Source organism: Nycticebus coucang, chromosome 20, assembly GCF_027406575.1.
Source record: "Nycticebus coucang isolate mNycCou1 chromosome 20, mNycCou1.pri, whole genome shotgun sequence".
Lineage (NCBI taxonomy): Eukaryota > Metazoa > Chordata > Mammalia > Primates > Lorisidae > Nycticebus > Nycticebus coucang.
In genome coordinates, this window is record NC_069799.1 from 41,295,254 (window position 1) to 41,312,383 (window position 17,130).

Consider the following 17,130-nt stretch of genomic DNA (forward strand, 5'->3'; position numbering starts at 1 on the left):
TACTTTCTGGACTATAGTTATGTTTTGCCATTCATATGAATGTGTAGGTGATTATATATTGATTTCGTAGTAGTATTGAGTAATATGTACTCAAACTATTTCTTACAGTTGCAGATGTACAGCTGGTTTCTTGTTCTGTATTATTACATAGTACAACGTCTGATTCATTATCTCTTGACCTTCTCCACATTTTTCTTTACTGGGTCAATGGGTGGGTGTGTTCAGTTTTAAGCATTTTGAAGCACAGTGCCAAATTCCTTCTCCCTGTCCCCCTCTCCACCCAAGAAAGTCCGTGACAGTTTAGTACTCAGGAGCGGTATGTGAGAATGCTGCTTTCCTGTATTCTCATGAACCTCAGGTCATTCCATTTGTTTAAAATTAATCTGGTTTCCCAATTTGTTATGAAGAACTTATATAGTAGTTTAGAGAGTCATACATAGTGCAGCTGTGTCTCTTCCCTTGACCTCTGCTCAGGCTTCACCAGGGGGAGATGGGCTAGGACAGCCCTGGGGCGCATCCCTGTCCCGCTCTGCTTTGGGCTGTGTGTCTGCAGCAGCCCAGGTTCCAGCTCCTGCCTCCCTATCCTCCACGTCTCTGGCTTCTGCCAGGCATGGCAGCCCTGGGCTCTGGAGCCACCTGCATTGTCCTTTCAGGACCTTCCTGCTGCTGTTGATTTTGTGGGGGGCCCTGCCCCCACCTTCATCCTGGTTTGGGAGTCTTAACACTACTTATAAGTCTTTGTAATAATTCCCTATATTAACTTTTCTCTGTGTAAGATACTTGGGATGATTTTCATTTTCCCAGTTGCAGTCCGAATGTTAGATATATGTGTGTGTGTGTGTGTTTGTATATATACAGGTTGAGTGAGCCCCTAATTCAAGAATCTGAAATCCAAAATACTCCAAATTCTGAAACTTGTTGAGTGCTCACATGATTCTACAAGTGGAAAATTCCACACATAGTACTTAATGCAAACTTGGTCTCATGCAAAAAAAAAAAAAATTATTGAAAATACTGTGTGAGATTACCTTCAGGCTATGTGTATAAGGCATTTATGAAACGTGAATAAATGTTGTATTGAGACTTGGGTCTCATTACCAAGATAGCTCATTATGTATGTGCAAATATTCCTAAATTTGAAAAAAGTCAGAAGTCCTACACACTCCTGGTCCTAAGCATTTAAAGGATACATATATATGTATACACTTGTATATGTCTGATATGTATGTGTACATATATATATATATACTCGAGCTATTTTAAAGTTAGTGGCAGACATCATGGCACTTTAAATACTTGAGAACATATCTCTTAAGAATAAGGATGTTTCTTTAAATATCCATAAAATTATCATCACACCTCAGAGAATTAAGAATAATTTCCTAGGACCATCTGATATTCAGTCAAAATTAAAAACTCCCAAGTTGCCCCCCAGGTGTCATCTGCTGTGACTTCTGTTCTGTCATCTGCAGTGACTTCCCAGCGAGGATGCAGCCAGGACTCACGCCTTGAATTTGGTTACGCCTTGTTAGTCTCTTTGAGCCAGAACATGAGCCAGAACAGATTGTTGTTGTTGTTTTGAGACAGGGTTTGGCTCTGTTACCTGGGCTAGAGTGCAGTGGTGTGATCATAGCTCATTGCAGCCTCCTGAGCTCCAGCCATCTTCCTGCCTCAGGCTCCAAGTAGCTGGAACCACAGACATGCGCCACTTTGCCTTCCTAATTTTTGGACACTTTATCTTAGGCAATCCCCCTTCCTCGGCCTCCCAAAGTGCTGGAATTACAGGGATGAGCCATTGTGCCCAGCACCTTCCAGATTGTTTTTTAATAACATGCTTTCTGTTTTGTTTTGTTTTGTTTAAGGCTGAGTCTCACTCTGTTGCCCTGGGTAGAGTGCTATGGCTTCGTAGCTCACAGCAACTTCAAACTCCCCGGCTTGAGCAATCAATCCTCTTGCCTCAGCCTCCTGAGGAGCTGGGACAACAGGTGCCTACTACTACACCCAGCTAGTTTTCCTATTTTTAGTAGAGACCGGGTCTCACTCCTGCTCAGGCTGATTTCAAACTCCTGAGCTCAATCAGTCCTCCTGCCTCCCCGTCTCAGGGTGCTAGGGTTACAGGTGTGTGCCACTGCACTCAGCTTAATGGCAGCTTTTACTTTTTTCTAGCAGAAAATTTCTGTTGTACAGACTGATGAACTCCAGACATACCTCTTACCTAGATTTACCAGTTTTTAACATTTTGCTTTTTTCCTATATATAAACACATAATAGATTCAGGTTAGCAATGATACTAATTTTATTTTGTGAGGAGTCATTTGACACTGAACTACAGATGTTATAGCCCCTGTAAGCTTTAGCATATGTAGAATATGCTTCCCTCAAAAACAAGAATATTCTTTTTCTATGAGCATAATATGGTGATCACATTCAGGAAGTTTACAATAAATTTCTTTAGTCCTTTGTAGCAACTTTTTTCTCTCCCAATGCAGGACCCACTCTTGTATCCATGGAACTGTTGTACTTAGATGTTAGAGGATACGGACTTTTTTTTTTTTAATTAGTGCACCCCCTCCCACTCACATTCTGGATTTGTTTGGTTGTTTCCTTGTGGTATCATGTACCTTGTGTCTCTATCCCTGATACTTATCTCCTATAAAAGGAAGTTAGGTTGTGGCCTACTTAGGTTAAGTTAGAGGAGGGTGGTGCTGTCATTAGGGACGAGAAAATTGTAAGTTGGTTTTGGAGGGCAGATAAGGAAAATAAACTGAATACATTTGAAATAACATGGGTCTTGATGAAAACATTGTCCAGGGCTAAGTCATTCCCAGGTGAGTCTCCTATTATTCATTGTATACACATTTCCTGGCAGGAGCTCTGTTGGGGGGTTCACACAGCTCCAAGGGTGATGTGAATGGAGAGTGGATGTTTGAGGTGGGAGTGTTGGGAGGACTCTGGCCTAAGGATGTGGTTTTTGCAGTCCTCTGGCCGGAGCATAGAGTAGAAACAACAGTGGGAGAGCGCCTGACAGTGAACGCTGAGATTTATCTCCATGCTTGTCACAGGAGACAAATATATAGATGTGTGCTCATGGCAACCATTTTAAAGATGTAATAGCTGACATCTGTTTGATTGAAGAAGCCTGGATAAGAGCATTAAACCCATGAATTTACGGGCTAACACATGCTATGCTCCCCACCTCCATGTCCGTTCTGAGTCACCCAGACATCAGTGTGCATCAGAATCACCGGGTGGGGAACTTGTTGAAATGCGGATTGCTGGGTCCCTCTGGCAGAGAGTTTTGATTCCCTAGGAACCTGGGTGTACTTCCCACCACAACCCCCAACCCAATCGGCATTGGAAAATTGGGTGAGTTCTCAGGTGGTGCTGCTGTTGGTCTGGTCTTCCACTTGGAGAACCACTGCTTTCGATTGTGGATGAGATTAGGACATGTTTTCCAATTTTTCCAGCCCAAACCGTGTGGATGTCCTCTTTACACATCGTATTGAAAGTGGAGCTGTTGCAGAGAGCTTGGGAGGAGGGCCGTACAGAGAAGGACATCAACCCTGATGCTGCAGAGTCAAATCACTGGTGTTCGTCTGACAAAGGGCAGACCCAGGCTGGCGTCCTGGCTGTGACAGCATTTATCCATTGGGACCTCTTTTCAGCAATGTATGCCCTCTGAGTCTCAGTTCTCTCATCTGAAAATAGGGATTATAAGCTCACCCCCATATTAGATTATGCACATGAGTGCATTTGTAAAATTGTTAAACGCAATGCAGGTAGATGTAAATGATGGTTAGATGCTGTCTCATCCATGCTGTGGCTCTGTCCTAGCCCGGCTTGGTGGTCTGCCATTACCTCAATTTGCGTGGAAGGTGGAGGCAGCAGGGGCATAGGAGACTCTGTTGGCATAGACGTCGTGTTAGATGTGAAGGTTAACAGTGGGCTGATGTCCCATGTCAGCACGTAATGTGTGACCCCGGGAGGGATTCTGTGCTAGTTCTAATAAAGCAGGATGCCCCAAAGTTATTTCCTTGAGGTCAGGCTTCACCTTTGATGTCATGGTGCCCTTGTCATTTTTGATGGATGTTGTAAACGAAACCTTTCACCCTTCAAGAGAGGCAGCAGGTTTGTGTGTTGGGTCCTGCAGTGTTGGTGCTGGGTGTGATTTGGGGCAGAGAAGGAGGGGCCCAGGAGTTCCCTGACTGTCACATACCAGCCCCTCCTGCTTGGTGGCACAGGCCTTATTTTAATGTTGGATGTCAGCTGTGACATCTGACCATGTGAGTCTTCTGCTTTCATTGGAAAGGCGGCATAAAAATATGTTTAATGTCTAACAGGGTTATTGTGACAAAATGGAAGATGAGTCCCCTGTGTGAGATTGTATTAAGTATTAAAAAACAGGCGTATATGAAATGGACCTGATTAAATCTTGAAAAGTCAGAATTGCGTGTATCATGTCTGTCTTGAAGTGTCATTTTCTTTTTTAAGAGAACTTCAGGATATGTTTTAAAAATCTTTTGATTTTGGCTTATACATATAACTTGGAAGGTGACTTACCTGGAGGATCTAGATCAGTGTTCTCAACCTTCCTAATGCCGTGACCCTTTAATACAGTTCTTCAAGTTATGGTGACCCCCAATCATAAAATTATTTTCGTTGCTACTTTGTAACTGTCATTTTGCTACTGTTCTGAATTGTAATGTAAGTATTTTCTATTTTATGGATGTATTTTCATTATTACAAAGGGGTCGTGACCCACAGGTTGAGAACCCCTGATTCTAGAATGCTGCATACTTCCTGTTGATTCGTGTTCTTCTACTGACTTTAAAAGTGAAGTGTTTTCTGTTTGTTGTATTGGTAACAATGACTTTTTGTTTTAGTAACATAATTATTCTGTGGCGGATGGGATGGATGCTAAACCTTTAAGTTGTGTGCAGTGGTTATTATTTAAAGGAATTTTGCAAATTGTTTCCCTTTATTTTTGTTGTTCAATGTTACATATGTGCGTAGTTACATAGTCGGAATGGGGTTGTAAGGAGCTAAAACAGAACCTTCTTGAGAGATTGCCTTTCTAACTCCTGCCCCTAAATGCTTTTGATACTTACCTCCGTATTTCTTTTTTTTTTTTTTTTCTTTTTTTTCCGTAGAGACAGAGTCTCACTTTATAGCCCTCCGCAGAGTGCTGTGGCATCACACAGCTCACAGCAACCTCCAACTCCTGGGCTTAAGCGATTCTCTTGCCTCAGCCTCCCGAGTAGCCGGGACTACAGGCGCCCGCCACAATGCCCAGCTATCCCTTGGTCGCAGTTCAGCCGGGGCCGGGTTTGAACCTGCCACCCTCGGTATATGGGGCCGGCGCCTCACCGACTGAGCCACAGGCGCCGCCCCTACCTCTGTATTTCTATGTAAATCACTCATGTTATTTCTTCTTTATGTTATTTATTTTTTTTAGTTATCTATTGACTAAACATGGAAGATTTAACTTTGTTTCACTGCCTGTTCTTTCACAGATAACTACTTCTTATCTCTCTCTTTTCTGTGTATCTATAATCTTTCTCTCTCTCAGGCACACAAACACATGCATTTTTAAGACCACTTTCCTACAAATGTAGTTGTAGTTTTGATTAGATAAACATTTGAGGTTCATGTTATTTGCATCAGTAAAGGTAAACTGATGCACCACATGTACCTTGACCACCTTTTCTTTCCTTCACAACTTCTGTGTTTTCTCTTGAATGAAAAATGTTTTGTTTTGTTTTTTTCCTTTGGTCAGTCTTTTAGAACGTATTTGACCCCATCTCTGCTGGTTGTTCAAGTAGAGTTTGGGTAAGTTTTGCTGCATTGGGCACACTTTCAACATCATGGTGAAGACATCATGTTGGGGCTTCTTTGCTGTCTGCACCTGGTTATAGCCGACACCCTGGGACCTGGGACCTGTCTTCCTCATCCTGGGGGCTGTCTTCCTCATCCTGGGGGCTGTCTTCCTCATCCTGGGACCTGTCTTCCTCATCCTGGGACCTGTCTTCCTCATCCTGGGACCTGGCTTCCTCATCCTGGGACCTGGCTTCCTCATCCTGGGGGCTGTCTTCCTCATCCTGGGGGCTGTCTTTCTCATCCTGGGACCTGTCTTCCTCATCCTGGGACCTGGCTTCCTTATCCTGGGGGCTGTCTTCCTCATCCTGGGGGCTGTCTTTCTCATCCTGGGACCTGTCTTCCTCATCCTGGGACCTGGCTTCCTCATCCTGGGGGCTGTCTTCCTCATCCTGGGGGCTGTCTTCCTCATCCTGGGGGCTGTCTTCCTCATCCTGGGACCTGTCTTCCTCATCCTATCTTCCTCATCCTGGGACCTGTCTTCCTCATCCTGGGACCTGTCTTCCTCATTCTGGGACCTGGCTTCCTTATCCTGGGGCTGTCTTCCTCATCCTGGGGGCTGTCTTCCTCATCCTGGGACCTGTCTTCCTCATCCTGGGACCTGGCTTCCTCATCCTGGGACCTGGCTTCCTCATCCTGGAGGCTGTCTTCCTCATCCTGGGGGCTGTCTTTCTCATCCTGGGACCTGGCTTCCTCATCCTGGGACCTGGCTTCCTCATCCTGGGGGCTGTCTTCCTCATCCTGGGACCTGTCTTCCTCATCCTGGGACCTGTCTTCCTCATCTTGTCTTCCTCATCCTGGGACCTGTCTTCCTCATCCTGAGACCTGGTTTTCTCATCCTGGGACCTGTCTTCCTCATCCTGGGGGCTGTCTTCCTCATCCTGGGCTCATCCTGGGACCTGTCTTCCTTATCCTGGGACCTGGCTCCCTCATCCTGGGGGCTGTCTTCCTCATCCTGAGACCTGTCTTCGTCATCCTGGGACCTGTCTTCCTCATCCTGGGGGCTGTCTGTCTTCCTCATCCTGAGACCTGTCCTCCTAATCCTGGGACTGTCTTCCTCATCCTATGACCTGTCTTCCTCATCCTGGGGGCTGTCTTCCTCATCCTGAGACCTGTCTTCGTCATCCTATGACCTGTCTTCCTCATCCTGGGGGCTGTCTTCCTCATCCTGAGACCTGTCTTCGTCATCCTGGGACCTGTCTTCCTCATCCTGGGGGCTGTCTTCCTCATCCTGAGACCTGTCCTCCTAATCCTGGGACTGTCTTCCTCATCCTATGACCTGTCTTCCTCATCCTAGGGGCTGTCTTCTGTGTTATGTCTCCACTTTCATGTGCTGTGACATTCTCACATTTTATTTCCTTATTATGTTGGAAGACACTTTCCAGAGAAAGTTACAGTGTGGGTAATGTTTTTGGAAATGTTGCTTATCTAAAATATCTATTTTTCTACCTTCGTACTTTACTAGTAGGCAAGGTGTGGAATTCTAGGATGAGAGTTTTCTTTTGTGGGAATGTTTTAAGTCACTAGTACATTATCATCTAGATTCTAGTGTTTCTCTTGAGAAGGTCAGACTCATTCTGATTCTTTAAATTCTCCATTGTGACTTGTGTTTCATTTTTTGGGAACATTTCCTCCCTCCCCCAGTCATTTCTTTGTCTTCCGTGTCATGATGTGACTTGATGTTATGTCTATTTTTATAAATTATGTTGGGTTCTCTATGGGACTTTTCTTTTTTTTTCTTTTATTTTCTTTTATTTTTTTTCTATGGGACTTTTCAATGTGGAAACATGTCATTCTGGGAAATTAACTGGAAATGGTTTTTTTGTTATTTTTCTGTATTCCATTTCTCTTTCTCTAGGACTCCTACTTTACAGCTGGACTTACTTGATTCGCCTTCTGGTTGCATTACTCTTTATTTTCTGTTTTTGCCCATTTAGTTCCTGGGGGAGATATTTTCAGCTTCTTTCAACTCTTCTGTTGAGCTTTTCATTTTCACTATTTTAATTTCCAACTGCATTAAAAAAAATTACCTGTTTTCCCTTCTTTCTTCCCTCACTCCTCACCCTCCCCCGAACCCTGGACGCACCATCCTCTGAACTTGCTGAGGGGATCAATGATGGGTTTTTAATAGCATTTTCTTTTTATGCAGTCTCTGGTTCTTTCAAGTTATGTTTACTGTTTGTTTTGGTTTGTTTCTTCCGTCCTTGGCACTTTCTTCAAACGTTTGTGCCTGAGCAGCTGTCTCTGAGGGGTGCAGAGGATGACTCAGGAGCCCTGAGCTCTGAAGAGGGCTCCGTGCTGTGAGTGTCACAGGAGGGTCATGGCTGGCGCTGGGCCACATTCCGAGACGTTTTCTCTTCTGATGGTTTGGAGGTCCAGGCCGTGATCTTCCTGTGTCCTGCCTGGATGGCATAAGCCCAGCTGTCAGTGTTATGGAAACAGGTGGGAACAGAGGGCTGCTCTGAATTCAGCACATGACCTGTTTTAATACAGAAAGAGCTTCAGTGATTATGCCCATCCCAGAGCTGGTGTTTTACCCAGGGAGGGACAGTCACCTGCTGTGTTGGGTCTGCAAGGAAACTGCGGCTTTGACTGCTGCTCACAGAGATTTTCAGTCAATCTGACTCTTCACTTCCCATTTTCCTTCCTGCGTTCTGACAGACAAGAATTTGGAAACCACACTCAGTCTTGGGGCTTCCTTTTCCAGCTCAGCTTAGCATGTCCCTACTGATTGTTGCTTTGGTTTCATTTAGTAATTTGCACATAATAAAAATGGATTATTGTTATTTTTTTTTGTCAACATGGATTTTTAGTGATCTTTTTTCTACCCTTACATTCATAAGCATCCATATTCTCATTTGAACATTGCAGGGGATATTAACCATTACTGTATATACCATGGTTAATACAGAAGTTGGGTGCCATTTCCAGTTGCAAGTACTTCAAACTCCTGGAGGCATGAACATGTGCATGTGCAGAGGCGACATGTGACAGTGCAGTTTATGGAATCTAAGAAATTTTTTTTTTCTCCTTTCTTTTGTTTTTCGAGACAGAGTCTCGCTTTGTCACCCAGGGTAGAGTGCTATGGCATTATCATAGCTCACAGCAGCCTCAGTCTCTTGGGCTCAAGCAATCCTCCTGCCTCAGCCTCCTACTTAGCTGAGACTACAGTCACCTGCCACAACACCCAGCTAGTTTTTCTATTTTTAGTGGAGACAGGGTCTTACTCTCGCTCAGACTGGTCTCGAACTCCTGAGCTCAAGCAGTTCACCCTCCTCAGCGTCCCAGGGTGCTAGGTTCACAGGTGTGAGCCACCGCACCCAGCCTGAGAGATTCTTGAAGGTGAGACTGGAGTCAGCCTCTCCTTTGGATTTTGCCAGCAGCTCGGCTCTGTGCTTACCTTCTAATGTGGTCTCAGGAAATGTTCTCTCCGCCTCTGTCCCAGCTACGGTAGGCCAGGCTCCCTCCCATCTTTATCTGGATAAGCAGTGGTTTGGTCTCCAGACTTCTCTGGACCTCACACCCATCCTTGGGCGGAGGCTCTCCTGACCTGGACGTGCCCTTGGTGGTGGTCTGCTTCACGGCTGAACTTGGCTCCTTATTTGGTGCTCATGTGTGATGGATTTTTGGTGGTTATGATGTAACTTTATTTGAGTGTTTGAATCTGTCGTTATTGTAAGTGGACATACCCTAAATGAGAAATATTCCTTTTGTTCTTTTAAAAATTGAGCAATTTTGTCATGTTTGTTTTCTAAGCTGGTGATTACTACACTTGTAAAATTACAACAGCGTTGTCTAAAATGTGGCTTTTTACAACTTACATTTCTCAGTTTCAGTAGGCGAGATGGGAATGAATCCCACGATTATTATTTCAAACTTTTAAATGCAAATAGCTGCAAAGTAGAGTCCAGTTTTTCCCTTGCTGGATACTCAACTATTCTCTTGAAAATATGGGAGGTCTTCTGTTTATTGAAAGGGAATTATGTTGATGACAGTTGCCAGTTAAAATCTCCCAAGAGACCACTGTTCCAAGGAGTTGTGTTTCTCCGTGGCAAAAATAGCCTTCCTGGTTTTTATAGTCTTGTGGGAGGAAGTCGTTTTTATATGCCCTGCTCCTATCTGATATTTTAAAAATGTAACTAACATTCTTTGTTGGGATTCCTGGTGATCTCAACTCTCTCTTTTCGGAGTCCTTCCCATTCAGCACAGTTTTATGGAGTGGCAGCCTGATATTCACGTTGGCATGATGTTATCATGGCTTTCGGCATAGCTGAGCATTGACTCAGGGCCCCTCTGGAGGCAGGCATCCACAGCAGAGTCTTAAAATTAGAAAAGCCTTGGTCAGTTAGTCCGAGGATTAAAAGCCAAGTTTATAGAGCATTTCAGAGATGGGGGAGTGACCACAGGTATCAAATTCTGCTGACAGACTAAGATGAAGTTTTAGAAGGGACTTGGTGGAGGCTGCTGGTGGCATGATAAGCAGTTTGGGGAGTGTGCTGGGGGAGAAGCCTGATTGGAACAGGTGATGGGAAGACATAATCTTCCCCAAACTGAAGATTTGGGGATAGGTGGTCCCTGGGCTAGGGTGGGTTCTATAGGTGTGTTCTGAAGTTGAGTTTGTGTGTAATACAGGTACATTTACTTATTACCTTGTAATCGTCATAGTTTATAGGTGCACGTCCTACATTAGGTAGATGTTTGTAACTCTGGGACTCACTGGATAGACTGCGCTCGTCAGTGCAAGTTGCACACGACTTGGATATTTGTAACTTGGGGACTGTCTGTGTAGAAAATTCTTTGAAGAATTTTGTTGTGATGAAGAGGATTGTAGCTGGGCATGGTAGCTCACACTTGTAATCCCAGCACTCTGGGAGGCTGAGGAGGGTGGATTGCCTGAGCTCAGGAGTTCGAGACCAGCCTGAGCAAGAATGAGCCCCCATCTCTACTAAAAATAGAAAAACTAGCTGGATGTTGTGGTGGGCACCTGTATGTCTAGCTATGTGGGAATCTGAGGCCAAAGGATCGCTTGAGCCCAAGAGTTTGAGGTTGCTGTGAGCTGTGACCCCATTGCACTCTACTGAGGGTGACTGAGACTGTGTTTCCAAAAAAAAAATCATAAGATTGGTATAGTAACTGGAAGAGAAAGTAGGGCCCATGAAAGGGTTTGTACTGCTTATGTAAAAATAAAGCATTTATCTAATAAATATAAATAACTAATATGGGGGGGATAAGGAAAGGGTGACCCCGGTCATCAGTCCCTGGCCACTAAGAGCGGCTACATCGTGCCTTCCCCTCCCACCACTCAAGCTGCAGGGTGGCCTAATCCACTCAATATTATCAACTTCCATTTCTAAGACACTTGCTATATTTAATAAATATATTTATTTAATAAAGTTTTTAAGGCTTAACCTTGACACCTGACTATTTTCCATACTATTAGAGTTTTTAGAACATGAATGGGTGGGCTGGAGATAGACTTCATCTGCCTTGTGAATGTGATGATCAGGAAAGTCTCTCGGAGAAGAGGATGCCTGAGAAGTCCTGATGGATGGACAGGGATGGCAGTGGGGGAAGTTGGGACCCAGGCATTGGAGGCATTGAGGTCAGGGTTGAGGGTCCAGCCCTGCAGGAATTAATACAGGTTGCGAAAGAGGAAGTGGTGAGGAAGAGGCTGGAATGTAGCAGGTTCTGAAGGATGAAGCTTTTTGAGGTTGAGAAAGTCTGAGGTGGGGATTTATTTCAAAGGGTGGCTCCAGGTGTTACATAAAACCTGCAGGTTATGATCTCATCTGGAGAGTGAAGAGGATTAAGCAGCTTAAAGAACAGTTTTCATGAGACACATCTCAGAGGTCAGCCTGCGTGTGTGTGTGTGTGTATGCAAGTGTTTTAGAAATGGAAGTTGACATTATTGAGTGGACTAGGCCACCCTGTAGCTTGCGTGGTGGGAAGGGGAAGGCAGGATGTAGCCGCTCTTAGTGGCCAGGGACTGATGACCGGGGTCACCCTTTCCTTATCCCCCCATATTAGTTATTGCCAATTTCTCTCTGAGAGTTAATACCATTTGATAAGGAAAACTAGTAACTGGAAGAATCATTTTTTGGGGGGGCTTTGTTTCTTAGTGGCTCAAAAAATCTGAAAGTGACACATTCCAGGGCTCTTATGGTGGCAAGTTTCCCGGGGGACACTGTATTCAGGGATTTCAGATGCAGTCAGGACCCACAAAGGAATAGGATGGCAAGGTGTGTGTGCGTGTTTTACAAAGTCATTCTAGGAGAACCATTTCTTTTATAGAGATCCAGATACTTGAGGGAGCAGAGTAACTGGAGGTAATTTGCATAGTAGTTCTATGGTAATGTTTAATTAATAACTTAGAAGATTAAGGCTTGAGCTGATTGCTATGCTGGTTAAAAAGTGATAAGGATTGGTAATTCTGCCTTTTTTTTCCCCCCTCTAAGTAGTGTTCCATTTCAGTGGCTCTTCGGTAGGCCTTTGTTAGAGGCTCACGAGGAGAGCTGCCCAAGATTCTAGATTCTCAGCCTCTCTCCCCATTAATATGGATTCTTCCCTTTGCCCCCATCCCAGGGTCTTAGTCCATAGACCTGGGGTGGGATCTAGGAATCTATTTCAGCTCTCATTAATCTTCTGCCTCTGTCTTCCCAACTTTGCTTCAAGAATGAACCGTATCAAACATCACTTTTTAGATTGGAAAAATGGAGTATTAGCTTTTAGATAGCAGTTTGGTGTTGTAGAAATGCAGTGGCTAATGGCACACCATGCAGGTGGGTGTGTTTTCATTGGCCCATGTAAGTGGGAATAATGGTGGAAGTTCAAAAGCAACTATGTACCCTCTTAAAATAATTCGAAAGCAAGGTTTTTTAATTTTTTAAAATATATATCCTATAGAAATATATACAATTTAAAATGATGTTCTCTTTCTCCCTTCTACACAATTCCACTTCCTAGTAATACCTACTGTAAATTTTGATGTGCTTTTTAATAGGTGTGTTTACAGCTGTGTGTGATTTTTGCCTTCATAAAAATAGGCTCAAGGGCGGGGTCTGTAGCTCAGTGGGTAGGGCGCCAGCCACATAAATCCAGGCTGGTGGGTTTGAACATAGCCTGGGCCAGCTAAACAACAATGACAACTGCAACAAAAAAATAGCTGGGCGTTGTGGTGGATGCCTGTAGTCCCAGCTACTCGGGAGGCTGAGGCAAGAGAATCGCTTAAGCCCAAGAGTTTGAGATTGCTGTGAGCTGAGACGCCATGGCACTTTACCGAGGATGACATAGTGAGACTGTCTCAAAGAAAAAAAAAAAGCTCAAGCCACATACACTGTTCTAAGCTGTTGATGTTCCATTTTTGGTCTTGTCACCATCCTTCTGTTTGTAAGCAGCAGTTTGAGGCACCATGGTATGCAACCTACTTTTTGCAGATAAGCAAAAATAGCTGTTATTTATATATATGCTGTTATTAAATATATGCTGTTGTTTATTAGAATATTTTTGTAGATTTCATTGAGGGGACTAATACCTATTTTGTGTATTGGACAATAGGAGATCTTTAATATGCTTTAGAGAAATCAATATTTTTATGCATTGAGTCTTGTTGGTTTCTGCAGTTCCTATCAGAATAATGTGTCAGCATCTGAGCCACAGGGAAGAGTGTGCATGAGTCCTTCCATCATGAAAGAGGAAAATGGACTCAATGCCAGATTTTAGCAGCCACCTGCATTTTAAATCCAGGGTCGGATTGTTGATACTGCCGATTCCTTTTTATGGGCAGGAAGTTATAACAGTTTTCAGTTGTCTAATTACCTTTTGTAATGGCTGAGTCACTATCCTCAATATTTCTGTTCTTTTTGTCTAGGATCCAAACTACTGGATACAGGTGCATCGCTTGGAACACGGAGATGGAGGAATATTGGACCTTGATGACATTCTTTGCGATGTAGCAGATGATAAAGACAGAGTGAGTTCACAACCAGGGGGGCTGCTCTGAATGCATTTTTCTAGGACTGAGGAAGAGGGGTAGGTAGGTAGTGTTGGGGATCCGGGGCCCCAGTTCCTCCAACCCAATTGACCCGGCTTGATTACTCAGGAGCTAGAAGGTTCAAACCAAAGCAAACGTGCGTGGAAACTGGAATAAAACTGGAGCAGCACAGGCAGGTGGATAGAGAGTAAAAGTCACCTACACAAGTTTTAGGATAACAAAGAGAGATTTTATTTAGGAAGAACAAAGGGAAAGTTTAGAGCACTTCCCAAGAGAGTTGGAAGTGGGTCCCTCTTGTGAAGGAGAGAAGGTGAGAGAGATGGAGACAGAGGCCCACAGGGGTGTAAATCCTCTCTCCAGTTGAAATTGGTTGCAGGTCTTTCATTGGCCCCTCTGCACCTCCAGGAAGTATTGCCCTTCCCTATTGGTCAATGATGGTCTCTTTCTATTGGTCATTGGTTACTTAGGTTACTCCCACATTCTTATGGGCCCTCCAGATGCAAGTCTTTCATTGGTCTCTCTGCACCTCCAGGCAGGATTGCCCTTCCCTATTGTCATTGATGGTCTCTTGCTATTGGTCATTGGTTACCTAGGTTACTCCCACATTCTTAGGGGCCCTCTGCACCTCCAGGCAGGATTGCCCTTCCCTATTGGTCATTGGTTACCTAGGTTACTTCATATCCATAATCTTAAGAGCCCTCCAGACTTCCTGGCTCAGCAGGCCAGGTCTCTCCCGTTTCCATCCCCCCACCAAGGCCCTTTCTTCGTGTCCCTTCTCAGGGAGGAGTCCTTTCCTTTCTGCTTTAGACACATACTGTAAAGAACGTTTGGACCACCCACTTTCTGTGTGTTTTTTTAAGTAAGTTTCATAAATCTTCACTACCCTGAATGCCAGGGTATAATGGTTTTCTTGATACTTGAGACATATTACTGAGTTTTGGAATTTTATTTATTTATTTATTTTGGCCAGGGCTGGGTTTGAACCTACCACCTCCGGCATATGGGACTGGCGTCCTACTCCTTGAGCCACAGGCGCCACCCTAAGTTTTGGAATTTTAAAATTGAAACTTTTAAAATGGAAATATCACAAAAAGTCTTCTATGCCTCCTTTCCCCCTTATTTTAACCAAACATACTCATCTTGACAGCTCAGCCCATCTGTGTGATGACTGATGTATGGTAGACGAGGTCCCTGAATTTGGGTCCCCGGACTCCTGTCCCTGTCAGTGGACTTGGGTGCTATGCTGCACTGCTGTGAGATGTGCCACTGTGTCCCAGGCGGCCTCCCTGGTGCTGTGCCTGGCTGGCAAAAAGCCATCCTTTTCTCTCCATGTATCCTGTAGTTTTGGCTTCATAAGCATACCCATCTACGGCACCTCAGTATTATTTTATTTGCCTCTTGGAAGGAATCGGGAGGAGCAGGAAGAGGGACACTAACTATCCTAAGAATGTGTGGCAGGATGCTTGGCTCTGCATCCAGAGTCAGCACATTGTTTACTGACTGTGGTGAGATGATGAGCCTTGAGCTGGCTCACGGAGCCCTGTGGCCACCCTTTTGTGTTTGTCTCCTAAGAAATTGCAGAAGGGCTCACAGCCACATGCTCAGTTGCACTGTGACAACTGCAGTGAGGCAACCGCCTGATAGAGCAACTTCTTAAAACTTCCCCGTGATAGCACAGGGTGTTATGAAGCAGCCGGGCTGCATGCTGAGGTTGGAAGACGGTCAGGTCCTGTGGGACTCATTCTGCTCCCTTCCAGCTCTCCACTTACGGCCCTTTGTCTCCCCTCCCACCTGCCCCTGCAGTCAGCAGGTCACCGTCAGGCTCCCACCTACATTCCTGACAACTGGCATCTGCCTGGTTCAGGGGTAGTGAATATCTTATATGTTTTCTTGACGTCTCAAGGAGAACAAAACATTTCAGGTACTGAATATTCTGTCCACTTAGAACTTTTTTTGTCCATTTATAATTTCCTGCCCTTCCTCCCTCCTCTTTTTTACAGCCATTTCTCCTTTCTGGGCTTTTTAGTGAGCCGAAAAAGGCAGAGAGTAACTCTCAAATCCTTTTCTGCAGTCCCCATGCAGGGCAGAGCACCATTAAGAGATTTAAATTAGAGTTGATTGTGTGGTTCGACTCCAAAGTTGAAGCAACTACAAGGATGGACGAAGCATTTAAACAGGTGCCCTTTCCCAGCCATAATATTAGAAAGAGATCAGCTGATGTTGTATTGGTCTTCAGTATTTTTCTTTTCTCTATTCCTCCTCCTTCCTCCATTCCTTTCTTCCTTTATAAAAATAATACAACTCTTAGCTGGGTGTTGTGGTGGGCGCCTGTAGTCCCAGCTACTTGGGAGGCTGAGGCAGGAGAATCGCTTAAACCCAAGATTTTGAGGTTGATGTGAGCTGTGATGCCACAGCACTCTACTACTGAAGGTGACACAGTGAGACTCTGTCTCAAAAGGAAAAAAAAAAACTCCTTGTAAGGTAAAGTAGGAGAATGCAGAGATGTATAAATTAGGAAATAATCCTTTTGGCTGTGATCCCATTGACACACTGGGGCTCATCACTGAGCTTGAGTGAGCTTCTCAGCCTGACCTTTCTCTTTCTTAGGACAGACACACATAGTGTTTTTCTTTTAAAGAAAGAGGCCTGAGTAGTAGCTTTTCCTTTGTTTGAGTTTAGCGTAAATAGTAGTAGAATATTTTCAGGTCATTAACGATACTCAGATGTGGAGTTTTTTGGTTTATGGATTCCTGTGCGCTCTTTTAGTATAATACTTGTTTCTGACACTTAGATTGCCATGGAGAAAGTGCGGGTGGGGGAGTACGGACAGCATTCTCCGTGCTCTGAGCAGCTGGGATGGGCACACCTGTTTCTCCCCTGTGCTTCCTTTTTCCTTTTATAGATGAGGCTTTCCTTGAAGGGACAGGGACCATCCTCCTTGCTTCCACTTTGACTTTGAGCCAGTAAGAACTGGTATATACACGGCTTCTGTGATGTGCCTGGCTCTGGCACACGGCTTGGAATAACCTCTTGTGGAAGTTGGATGGTTGTATGAGTCGGATTTGTGGGGCCGTACACAGTCTTTGTGCTCCTGAGAATTCTGTGCAGAATTAGTCATAAGTCCAGCACCATGCAATAATGTTTCAAGGGCTTAGGAAGTACCAGTTACCATTATTTACCCTTTCTGATGAATCCGTACCCTGTCCTGCCAACATAGAGACCCTGGACAGAGTTTACAATTTGAGTTCGTAGAATATCAGGATATA

General features: G+C 44.4%; 1 protein-coding gene across 21 annotated transcripts in view; it reads left to right on the plus strand.

The window, feature by feature from the left end:
- Positions 1-17,130, plus strand: part of PARD3 (par-3 family cell polarity regulator) — a 760,426-nt gene that overhangs the window by 125,903 nt on the left and 617,393 nt on the right. For all 21 annotated transcript variants that reach the window (XM_053573215.1, XM_053573201.1, XM_053573216.1 and 18 more), the window contains exon 2: positions 13,742-13,843. In XM_053573215.1, the coding sequence (XP_053429190.1) occupies positions 13,742-13,843 (102 nt within the window). The remainder of the gene's footprint in view (positions 1-13,741; positions 13,844-17,130) is intronic.